Genomic DNA, 12,102 nt, shown 5'->3' on the forward strand with positions numbered 1-12,102 from the left:
AACATGATCAGCAGATCCTGAGGCAGGTTGTACTTCCTAAGCTGGCGCAGGAAGTACATCCTCTGCTGGGCCTTCTTGATGATGGTGTTGATGTTGGGTTCCCACTTCAGATTCCGGGAGATTGTGGATCCCAGAAACCTGAGGGATTCCACAGCCAACACAGTACTGTTGTGTATGATTAGGGGGGGCAGTGCTGGGGGGCTCCTCCTGAAGTCCACTGTCATCTCCACGGTTTTAAGCGTGTTCAGTTTCGGCATGTGTGTGTGAATATGTGTTAGTCTGCCAGTTTCGGTATGTGGGTGGGTGGGTGGGTGGGGGTGTGTGTGTGTGTGTGTGTGTGTGTGTGTGTGTGTGTGTGTGTGTGTGTGTGTGTGTGTGTGTGTGAATATGTTTTTGTCTGTCTGTTTCCATGAGGCATGTTTCATATGTCATCTCTCTCGTTGTATGTGTTTTTGTGTGATTGTTTGATTTTGTTTGTACTCTCTGTCTTTCCTGTTCTATCTGTGTGTTTGTGTGTGTGTGTGTGTGTGTGTGTGTGTGCGTGTGCGTGCACATGTGATCTTAGTGTCTCCTGTTGCACCTGCCGAGCCGTCCTGAGGAGGGAAAGAGCTGGAAGGATGCCCAGTCCATCTGCTCCGGCTTCCACGGCTCCCTGGTGGCCATCGAGGACGAGATTGAGCAGGGTGGGTTTGCCAGACACAGGGCCATCAGCCATGTTAACTGAAGGGCATTCCAAGTATGGCTACATATCCATCAGTGGTGGTGTATTTTAAATTTGCATGACAAAGTACGGTGCTTTAAGGATGGTTCCAATTTCATATAATGAATTTCCCGTTATGATATTATAAATGGCAATCATATGCACAGCGTATGTATTATATCCTCAGTTAATTTTTGGCGTCAGTGATTAGTTGTGTAACTACATAGAAGAGACTAACTGAAAATGTGTTTGTATGTGTGTTGATGTGTGTTATTTACAAAACCATGTTTTACGCTACTAATTGCACATTGCTTTCTCTTGATGTCTACTGTTGATTGGATAAAGCCTACATCACCATGCTGCTCGATGGCAACTCAGCGGGCGTGTGGATTGGCCTTCGCGACGAGGACACCATGAAATGGGCCAATGGGAGGCCAGTTACGTACACCAATTGGTCCCCAATAGAACCCAAGAGCTCTCTCACTGTAAGCATCACACTCTATATACTATATACTATATAATAGCATACTGTACTATAGTGTTGGCACGACACCAACATTATGACTTTGATACGATAACTAAATGTCTCGATAGCGATACCACGGCAAAAAAATCATCACGAAAAGTAATGGAATAATAGATGACAGCATATCGCAGCTTTAAAATTCTTTGACTTTTTAAATTAATTATAAAAACAAAATCTTTTGACAATGTCAAAATGTGAAAAGAACAGGAGTGAATTATTGTACCATAGTGTGTTATGTCATACATTGTACCAACCAGGATGTACCATCCAACCAGGACTGGAGGAACTCTTAATGAAGATCAGCTCTTCACATTCACATTCATGTCTCTACACCTTCACATGTCACACTGCTGTTGGTAAAAGGTTAAATCCTTGCAGAGACGGTGTGAGCAGTACTTTAGTGCACATTTCGACCACCCACTTTCACTCTTTGGCAAGAATTCAGGTTGCTTAAATTTATAACATTTATAATTGGATTATTGTAAATAATTAGATCATTGTCATAGTGTTATTAAAACTTTTATGTGGTAGCCTATGCAGTAATCTGATGTCCCCTATACTTGAGTATATACAGTATCTATGATAGTTAACTGTATATTTGCAACCTCACTCAATATCACTCAATCCACCTCCAGGTGGTCTGCGCTCTACTTGTTGATATGCATACTGCATCTTGCAAATGATGGTAAAGTTAACATTACTAGTGTGAACACAATTGCATATGCATATAGAGATGTTTGCCCCATTGGTAAGTTAGCTTAAAAGAAGCCAAATGAACTGCCCTTATCTGTCTCGTCAAACTCCGATGGTGAAAAAAGTATGCTTGTCACAAAATAAATCCCACTTGTTTGAGGGCATGGGCATAGTGTAAATATATTATCTATCACATTCGCTAACCTGTCGCTCTTAGAATTATTTGAACAGATCGGCATGTCTGTCAGCGAGATGCTTTGCCAAGTTGGACCGACTTGTTGGCTCTCTTGGTCTGCGTAGGTTTAAAATATCTTTTACAGACGGGCTTTGTGGTATCTGTGGGGTTGCTCTGACTTTCGACTACAATGCCATATTTCGCTTCATGCATCTGCTTTGTCGACAAGCTGTGGAAGGTCGGCAAGAGCACTTGTATTTGCGGCCGTGCCTGCCTTCGTTTTGTCACCACTCACCATTTTGTCATAGTTCATCTAAACATTGGCACCTCCTGGGAAGTCCCTGAGTTCCTCTGGTGAAAAAGCGTGTCATGAAAGCTACAGCGTGTATATGAGAGCTAAAAAAAACGGTTGTTACGCCTGATATGCCCGCAGGGAGTGGAAGCAGAGTACTGCACAAACACACTGTCCTGCTGTCGCACATCGACGCAATTCATAGGAAATACGGCTGTTATTAAAACAACCGATAACGATACAAATAAAATGGGGTATAGTACAGTTTTTAAGGACAAGGTCGTGATACCTTTCTAGTATGGGTATACCGTGCAACACTACACTCATCACTATCACAGACCACAGATTGGCACTCAGACACATGCACAGGTTTCATTGATACAGTCCATATAGGCGTCAATGAATGTGCTTCAAAATGTGTTGCAGTATTTATGTCTGCGCATTTGTTATCCTGTGTGTGTTTGTGTGTTGGGTTTATTACTGTTCACATATGTGTGTGTGAGTGTGTGCATGCATCCATGTTATTCATCTGTGTGTGTCTGTGTGTGTGCATGTGTGCGTGCGTCTCATGCAGCACACATACATGCCCCATGCAGCAGGACGAGTGGCTGAGCCACCATCTGTGGAGATGTAGCGCCCCTCTGCACGCTTTATGCGTGAATGTGGGTGTGTGCATGGGTGTCCATGTTTTTGCACGCGTGCGTATACACACCTCCATGTTTTTCATCTGTGTGTGTGCATTGCCATGCAGCAGGAGGAGTGGCTTGGCGGTTCTCTTGGCGGTGATGCACCTCTCTGCACGCTGCTCTCCAACAACCACAACTTCCACTTCACAGGGAAATGGTACGACGAGACGTGCACCGAGAGTGGCTACGGCTTTGTGTGTCAGAAAGCACAAGGTCAGATGTCTCCGAGTCTGTTTTTGAAGTGTGCCAATCTGTCTGAATATATGACAGCACGTCTGTACATCTCTGTCTGTCTGTCTGTCTGACTGTTTATCTTTCATCTTTCAGGTTTCATGCTGTTACCTCAGCTTATGCATTTGATCCTCAAATCTCATGGGAAAATGTTTTTAAACTATGGGGCAGACATGATAATACTTATACTGCATATTTAGTTTTATTAAAATAAAAAAGGGCTTGTGGCCAAGAATTGAAGGGTTGCACGTTTATATCATATTTTGATGTTAAAGTGTCGGCTACGAAAGAAGATGAAGAAGTATTGAACCTGTCTCTCTTTCTCTCTCCCTCTTTCTCTCCCTCCCTACTTTCCTCCATCGCTGCGTCCATCCCTCCCTCTCTCTCAGACCCCAGGAAGCCACCCACTCACTCCTACCTGCCTGGCTCCTTGGAGGTCTCGGAGTACAAGAACCGCAGCTACCGCCTGGTGCACGGCAACATGAGCTGGTACGCCGCACTGAGCGCGTGCGTGGAGCAGGAGGCCGAGCTCGTCAGCATCACAGACCCTTTCCACCAGGCCTACCTCACCGTGCTTGTCAACAAGCTGGGCTTCCCCCACTGGATTGGGCTCTATAGTCAGGATGTATGTGGCTCTGTTCCTGTGTGTGCGTGTGTGTGTGCGTGTGCGTGTGCGTGCGTGTGCGTGTGCGTGTGTATGCTGTACAGGTGCGTGTGGGTGTGGGTGTGGGTGTGGGCGTGGGTGTGGGTGTGTGGGTATACAGCTGTCCGCAAGTTGAATGTCTCATTTATTAACCAGTTAAGACAAGTGTTTCTGTGTATGAGTGAGAGTGTGTGTGTGTGTGTCTCTGTGTTCGTGTGTGTGTGAGACAGAGAGTGTGTGTGTCAAGATATACGTATGTATATGGATGGATGTATATGGAAATGTTTAGTACTGTACATCTCGACATTTCACAATGGCTTGCTATCATTCATTCTCCTAAGGAAATGTATACCTTATGCGCACACAGGATGGCATAAACTACCAGTGGTCGGACAGCAGTGACACCTTGTACACGCACTGGGACGCGGCAGACGATGACGATCATGTGGTGGGAGACTGTGTCTACATGGACACCACAGGAGGCTGGAGGAGGGCCGAATGCGAGATGACCCTCAAGGGGGCGCTGTGTCACATCCCGCCACCCAGTGAGTGTCTAGATTTTCCTGTGTCTTTCTGCTGTGTCTTTCTGCTGTGTCTCTGCCATGTGTACCATGTGAGTTTGTTGATATCTGGTTATGTAGATATACTTTTTGTCTCTAGACATTGCCAAAATGGCCTTAGGCCAAATAAAGGGTGTCTAGCTGACTACTTTTGGCATCATAGACACAGTCTTTGGTCAGTGAATGTGTAGAGTGGGTTTTGTTGTACACAGGCATAGCGCCATGCTACCAGTGTTGCTGCTAACGTGTCATTAGTTGGGTAATATGCAGGAAATGCATATGACAGGATGAGAGGAAATTGCATAGACAATGGCTGTAATATGCAAAACCTGCTAAACCAGCTAGGAGATGTGAAAATAAACTTCTCCTTTCTTCACTCCACCCGTGCTGCCCTGCCCGTCTCCTATATTCTTGTGATGGAATGACAACCTGAAAGCACTACCTCTGACTTTGAGCTTCTGATTGGTTAAAAGTAGAGGACTACTTTGAAATGTCCTAGGGGAATATCTGTGATGTTTCCGAGTAGCTTGGTTTACAGCAGCCTTTGAGGATGTGTGTTCACGCCTTTGAACACATTCATAACAAAAAAAACCTACACACGGTAGCTTTAATCTTGCTCCTGCAAACCTGCAAGCATTGAATGTATAAAGTTCCTTTCTCGTATAACATCTACGTCAACTGGCTTGATCGCTACAAAGCTAATCATTCTGGGTTCGTTTTGTAATGGAGAAGCAGGTTGAGGGTGATCAAAACCTCCTAGGGAGAGAACTGAGAAAACTGGTTTTGAATATGGTGGTTGCATACAAGGCTGATATTATTTACACAGGTTGTATAGACTGAATGGGTACCGCAAAGCAAGATTACTGACTACGGATAATTGCATCCGACACCCTACATTTATGTTTCTGATGGTTTTGTGAATGAAAGCGTTTGTTTGGTGATGTGATCCTCTCCTGTTAGGGTGCAAAGCAGTGAGAGGAAGTCATTCTTCTGACTTTTCTAGATGCTTCTGTAAGGTATGGTTGTGTGAAGAGGCTGTTCCACATATTCTGCCATATCTGTCTCAAGCACATACCTCTTGAAGTGTTGACAGCCTGTCAGACAGTTGGCTGCAATGTGAGCTGTATGTGGTTGGCTAAAGTGTCAGTGGAGTGTGAAATGGAAGGCATACACATTAACAGTATACTGCTCTCTGTTAGCAAGTGTTTGTTTAGCAGTTGGCTGCAGTTGCTGCTAAGAAGTTTGATTCTTTCTTCACTTTCAACATGATATGATAGCAGCCCCCCCCCCCAACGTTTATGTATCATCGTGTGGTGGATGGTAGGTGTGGTTTTCACAACAAAATATAACAAGAGCGATGCTGACAATTTAATTCCTGAGAGACACAAATAAGGTCCGTCGGAACATTTTTCTCATTCCTCTTGAATACCGTCTCTAAAGCATCCTTTGGATCAGAGGCGGGGTAGAGTATTTTAGAATATTTCTTTTTCTTTTCATTTCTTTTGAGTGTTATTAGGTGTACACTCACACACGCATGCGTTCTGTGTGTGTGTGTGTGTGTGTGTGTGTGTGTGTGTGTTTGCATGGGAGTGTATCTGTGCATGCCATTTGCATGTGAATAGTTGTATGAGTTTGTGTGCTGTGTGTACCTCTGATGCAGAGAGTAATGCCTTCTCCCACGGCGTGGAGTGCTCCTCCAGCTGGGTGAAGTTCAGGGGCAGCTGCTACAACTTTGAGCCCGTGCTTCAGAGACTCGGGCTGGATGAAGCCAGAGAACACTGCCAACAGAAAGGTACGGATTAATCTCTCTCCCTCTCTCTGTCTCTGTTTTTTTCTCTCTATATTTTCCTCTCTCTTTCATTCAGACACACACACACACACACACACACACACACACACACACACACAAACTCAGGTGATCACAGAAAAGCACAGTGGATTGGTCAAATTAATTGTCGTAGACACATGTATTTTCTAGACACACACACACACACACACACACACACACACACACACACACACACACACACACACACACAAAGAGAGAGAAGCGTAATATAATCCATTCTCCTCTGGGCCCCCTTGTTTTGGCACCAGTTTCTTGTTTTGTGTGGTGGAACTCTGTTGTTAGGGCACCCTCTGCTGGTAATTGAATGAATGTTTATCACAAAAGCACCCAGCTTAAATGTGAACAGCCAAGTGAACAAATGCAACACATTAATTAATGCATTCTTTAAAGTAACACTATGCAACAATTTGACACTTTTTGAGGTATGGTTTTATAGGCAACTAGTTTTGGTACCATCCTCAAATTCATTTTGATAGCATATGGTCATGTGAAGGACAGATAAACACCTGTGTCTTCCCCACTAGCCATCCAGGATATGCCCTATGTAGTTCTGTGTACCGGACTAGAACACCCTGCAAAAATGGAAGAAAAGCTTTCACACGCATGACATTGGCAGCTATACTGCCAAAAGACACCAGTTGGTGTGTTGGCAAGCTTCTATCAGTGTCAGCTGGGCTGTTGGTGGTGTTTGCAAGGTTTTTGCACGCCTTTTAGGAAGTTAGCTAGTTTTTGGAACAGAGCTCCGTATTTGCTGCTTTAATATCTTTAATAGATAATCAGTTGTTTCATAAAGAGGAAGTGTATTTGACCTTCGCAATATTTCTACATCATTAATTGAATGGGGTATAATGAAAAGAACCATTGTGTAAAGATGCTTGTTGTGCTTTCTGTGCTTTTTTTTAGGGAATTCTTCAGATGTGCTGACCATTAGGAATGAAGAGGAGAGCCGCTTTGTACTGGAGCAACTCGGCTCCTACGGACTACCACATCAGACTGTGTGGCTGGGCATTCTCTTTGACACTGACGGTAAGGACAAACACACACACATAAAGATCACAATGTAAGACGTAAGCATAAACTCAACTCACGCATGCGCACACAGTTGCTCAGACAGACAGACATACTCATATACCGCAGAGACAATATGACCAAGTTAAGAGGGGAATTTTAGTTTGAATTGTTTTTTATTTAATTAACTTTCCTTGTGGCTTTAAGCTTCCTTTCATTTCCTCATTTCCTTAAGTTCCTTCCGCACTTGCCGTTCTTCAACAGTTTCAGTGAACAGCTGCCTTGTTCGTCTTTGCTGCTGTTTACAAAACTCAAACAGCTGCTTTTTTACTCCGCATTTAACAATGGACGTTTTGATAAATGCTAAGCAAAAGTATGAACCTTGAAGTCAGGGTTGACCTACATACACACATTTTATCTCACCAACTGCCACTGATAAAAAGGGGACTTTTGTCTTTACGGCTGGCTGCCTATGATCGGTTTATGAGTGGCCCTATGATATTTCAGGTCAGAGGTAGATACAGTGTTTTTGTGACAGATAATAAAGTCATTCTCCCGGTACAATGCTTGACAAAAAAAATGAGAAACAGCACAACAGATACGGACCCTTAAATTTCATGACCTTTAAAAGTGTCATGAGTGGCTCTGGGAATTTTTTTTGTCAATAAGTCCACCGCCCTCTTCACTCAGCTAGCTCTAGTTGCCCCCTCTCAGTCTCATCCTTCCTCTTGGAAATCCCCGTTCAAGGACTTTCATTTCTTAGACAAAGACTCATATCAACTACAATGTGTATTTATATTAGAAGGGAAAATAATGAATGCACTCTTCCAGTGCTTTCCAAAAAGTCCAAGTGAGGCTGTTTTAGCATTGCTGTTCTTTTGAGGTTGCAAAAGTGATTAAATGTCATACATCATAATGTCACCTGTCTGTCCCCCCCCCCAGCCGATACACTGACCTGGGTGGACGGGGCATCTCTGGACTACTCCAGCTGGCATTTCAGAGCCCCCGATGCCAGCGTGCTGAGGCCAGACACGTGCGTGTCTCTGCGTGTGTCCGACGGCGTGTGGAACCTGGCCTCCTGCACTGACCAGCTGGGCTTCGTCTGCAAGACCAAAACAGGTGGGCGCGTAACATCTCAGGTCATCTTTTGACCTTTGACCCTAGCATTCATTCTCTGAAGGGTGTGTGTGTGTGTGTATGGGTGTGTGCGTCCGGGTAGCATGTAATGTCTTAATAAGCTCAGTGTGACAGTGATACCATAGTGTACCAAAGCTGGAACAAACAACAAGCTGATTGTCAATGCTGGCCAATCCTGTAGCTGTTCAAGAGAGCATTTATGAGTGCTAATGTTGTTGTAAACTGTACTCATTTTGTACACTTTACACTTTAAATCTTCAAAGCTGTCAGTGAACTAGTTGAAGTTTCAGCTGGATGCAGCTGTATTAACCAACCAAGAACCTTCTAACCTCTCATGCCTGCCAATTATTTAGCTTCCACGAAGCATGTGTGAGTGGCTAGGTCTAGAGCTGCTGACATAATTCACACCATCTTTAATCGAGTGCGAACGGTGTGACTGGAACACCACTCTAACATGACAAACCAGGCCAGCAAAGCATAGCATGGTGCTAGACCACACCTTTCCTGTGTGTGTGTTAGAAATGTTAAACGTATCGGAACTCATCTTCTTCACACCCCTCCCACCTTTTTTTCTCCTAGTGTCAGACAGAGCTGCTGAAGTGGAGGTCCAGCCCCTGAATGGTAAGTGTTGTCTGATATGGTCCACATAAATGATTCTGCTGGTCAAGCTGTCGCCATTGGGTCTTTAGCTAGAACAATAGCCGATTGTGCCTGTGACACAGTGCCCCGATTAATGTGATGGCAACGACAACAACAACAAGAACAAACTCAAAAACAAGCTTTGGGACAATTTGTTACCACATAGAGAGTGGGGCATGGAAATTGTGATTTCTACTGGATTAGAAGCTTGGAAAACAACAGCACTAGAAGCTTTGGAAATCTCAAAACTCACTCAGCATTATTTGTTACGTGTGTACAACTTATGTGCGTCTATACATGTCTTCAAAGTCAAAGTAGCTTTATTGTCAATTACTTTGCATGTTAAGACATACAAAGAAATCGAAAAAACGTTTCCCACTCTCCCACGGTGAAACATATAAAGTGCACACGCACAACAACAGATAAGACAAGACATATAGATATACATATAGATATAGTTATAAACATACAGATACATGTACAGCAGCATAAGTTTACTTTAAAGTGAGGTTATGGTAGTGCAAAAAAAGGCAGCAAAAAGACATCCTGTGAGATGTATTTGTTACATTGGCAGTGCAAGTATAACAGTAAGTGGTAAAGTGATAAAAGTGCAAGGGACAGTTTTGTTGCAGACTCGTGAGTTATTGTAGGGGGAGAGGATTTCAGCCTCATGTCAGACTGACGGATATGGCTGGGGGGAGTGAGGGGAGAGAATTTAGCTTCCTGACAGCTTGGTGTATGAAGCTATTTCTGAGTCTGGTGGTGCGGCAACGGAGGCTCCTATACCTTCTTCCAGAGGGTAGGAGGCTGAACAGACTGTGTGCGGGGTGGCTGGTGTCACTCGCAATCGAGGTAGCTTTCCGGGTGAGGCGGGTGGTGTATATGTCTTGCAGGGAAGGGAGTGGGAGTGGGGCACCAATGATCTTACCAGCTGTGTTCACTATGCGTTGCAGTGCTTTCCTGCTGTGTTCAGTACAGCTACTGCCCCACACAGTGATGCAGCTGGACAGGATGCTTTCAATGGTGCCCCGGTAGAATGCGTGTGATGTCAGCCTGGGTTTGAGATGAATTCTCCTAATAACCAGCCAGGCTTGGCATACAGTATGAACACCACAAAACTGACCATAAGATGGAGATGCTTGTTTCATGTGTCTGTATTATTTCTCCTGACTTCTCTTTTACCATCTCTTCATCCCTTTCTCTCTCTCTTTCTCTATTAGGTATGCATCATGGTGCTGTGCTGTTGGCGGTTCTGCTGGCCATCCATCTGTTTGGCCTGCTGGCCTGCACAGGCTGGTTTGTCTACAAGAAGATGGGCTTCCGACGCCTGACGTCTCTGGGGCCGGCCTACTACAGACAGAGCAGCTCCCAGTCCACCGAATCAGACGGGAATGTGCTCATTGCAGACCTAGAGTTGACTGCAGGAGAATAGGGCTTTTAGGTGTGTGTGTGTGTGTGTGTGTGTGTGTGTGTGTGTGTGTGTGTGTGTGTGTGTGTGTGTGTGTGTGTGTGTGTGTGTGTGTGTGTGTGTGTGTGTGTGTGTGTGTGTGTGTGTGTGTGTGAGAGAGAGAGAGAGAGGATGAAAGACAGAAATACTGTGTGTGTGTGTGTGTGAGAGAGAGAGCGAGAGAGTGTGTGTGTGAGAGAGAGTGAAATCATACAGTATGTATGTACAGTATTGTACAGGTGTATGTCTTCATGTGTGTGTTTCCACAACTAGAGAGACTGCATTTCTCTGGGCTTGGAATATGAAGGAACCAATTGTTACATGTGGTTTACAGATGATCAGGGATGAGGCGGTTGTAGTGTGGAAAAGTAAAATTCAGGTCATTACGACCTCTGCTCCTTCCAGAGACCAGACTGTACTGATTAGGACAGAAGGGAGAAAGATGAAGCGTATAACCAGCATCTGTACCAAGACCTTTGGACGCCCCTCTTTGTTATTGGTCTCAATTGGAACGAGGGGTCGTTTATTGGGGGACATCTATCCCTCGAGAGTGTGGGGATTATGTTCTTTTGAAGATCAGGGAAAACTTTGTGTGTTAGAAATGGAATATTGTAACCAAAGCAACTGTAAAAATGAATCAGGATCTAGGAATGTGTTCCTTGGAAAAAGAAATTTTGGCAGAAGCCATTTGCGTCTTTGGTCATTGAATCCTAGCTTTGCCAGTTCAGACATGCTGTTTTTTTTTTTTTTGCTCCCCCTAAAGAAAATAAGAAATGTCATTTCAAATATTTAAAACACTTCTGCTTTTATACCAGCACTTTATCACTCTGAATCTCTCAGTGCAACCTAGCCGCATCTAATGAGTGTCGCTCATATCTTAGTGTGTGTGTGTGTGTTTGTGTGTGTGTGTGTGTGTGTGCGTACGTGTGTGCGTGCGTGCGTGCGTGTGTGTGTGTGTGCGTGTGCGTGTGCACGTGCATGTGTTTGTTTGTGTTTTTTTTTTAAATGATTATCATGAGATGACAATTACAGATTTGTTTTTCTCTTTAAACCAATTGTGAATATTTAGATTTACACAATGGAAGTACGTCAGCAGTGCTACGTCTTAAATAATAGATTTGAAGAACCACAACTGTTATTTTCTATTTAAGATGCATCATCGTTTTCTTTCTTTGCTTAAATCACTAGTGCGGGGCTTTCCCATCATCTTCATATAATAGCCGCTAATTCCCTCTACATCCCATAGACTGCCATGTGTATTAAGACTGAACATTTTTCATCCATGTAGGATGACAGCAGATGTCTTCTGTACAGCATTAAATGATCTTAAATCTCATCATTTAAGGGACACAACTGCACCTTCTTGTCATTTTTTTAAAATGATGCATGTAAATTCTCGCTGCCTCTCTGAGCATATGTAAAAATACCTTAAGCGTCATGGCTTTACAGAACTGTTTACTTCGCAGAAGAAGTAACAGCATATGGCAAACATGACTGCACCTGGCCAAAACAGGAT

At 44.0% G+C, this 12,102-nt stretch overlaps 1 protein-coding gene across 1 annotated transcript in view; it reads left to right on the forward strand.

Annotated features, from left to right (window-relative positions):
* Positions 1 to 10,650, forward strand: part of pla2r1 (phospholipase A2 receptor 1) — a 28,997-nt gene extending 18,347 nt beyond the window's left edge. The window contains exons 21-30 of the mRNA XM_012840495.3: positions 566 to 683; positions 1,046 to 1,185; positions 3,138 to 3,285; positions 3,693 to 3,928; positions 4,314 to 4,491; positions 6,167 to 6,298; positions 7,259 to 7,381; positions 8,306 to 8,482; positions 9,080 to 9,121; positions 10,360 to 10,650. Coding sequence (XP_012695949.1) covers positions 566 to 683; positions 1,046 to 1,185; positions 3,138 to 3,285; positions 3,693 to 3,928; positions 4,314 to 4,491; positions 6,167 to 6,298; positions 7,259 to 7,381; positions 8,306 to 8,482; positions 9,080 to 9,121; positions 10,360 to 10,571 — 1,506 coding nt within the window. The 3' untranslated portion in view covers positions 10,572 to 10,650. The remainder of the gene's footprint in view (positions 1 to 565; positions 684 to 1,045; positions 1,186 to 3,137; positions 3,286 to 3,692; positions 3,929 to 4,313; positions 4,492 to 6,166; positions 6,299 to 7,258; positions 7,382 to 8,305; positions 8,483 to 9,079; positions 9,122 to 10,359) is intronic.
* Positions 10,651 to 12,102: the final 1,452 nt, after the last annotated feature.

This window comes from Clupea harengus, chromosome 21 (genome assembly GCF_900700415.2).
Source record: "Clupea harengus chromosome 21, Ch_v2.0.2, whole genome shotgun sequence".
NCBI classification, from domain to species: domain Eukaryota; kingdom Metazoa; phylum Chordata; class Actinopteri; order Clupeiformes; family Clupeidae; genus Clupea; species Clupea harengus.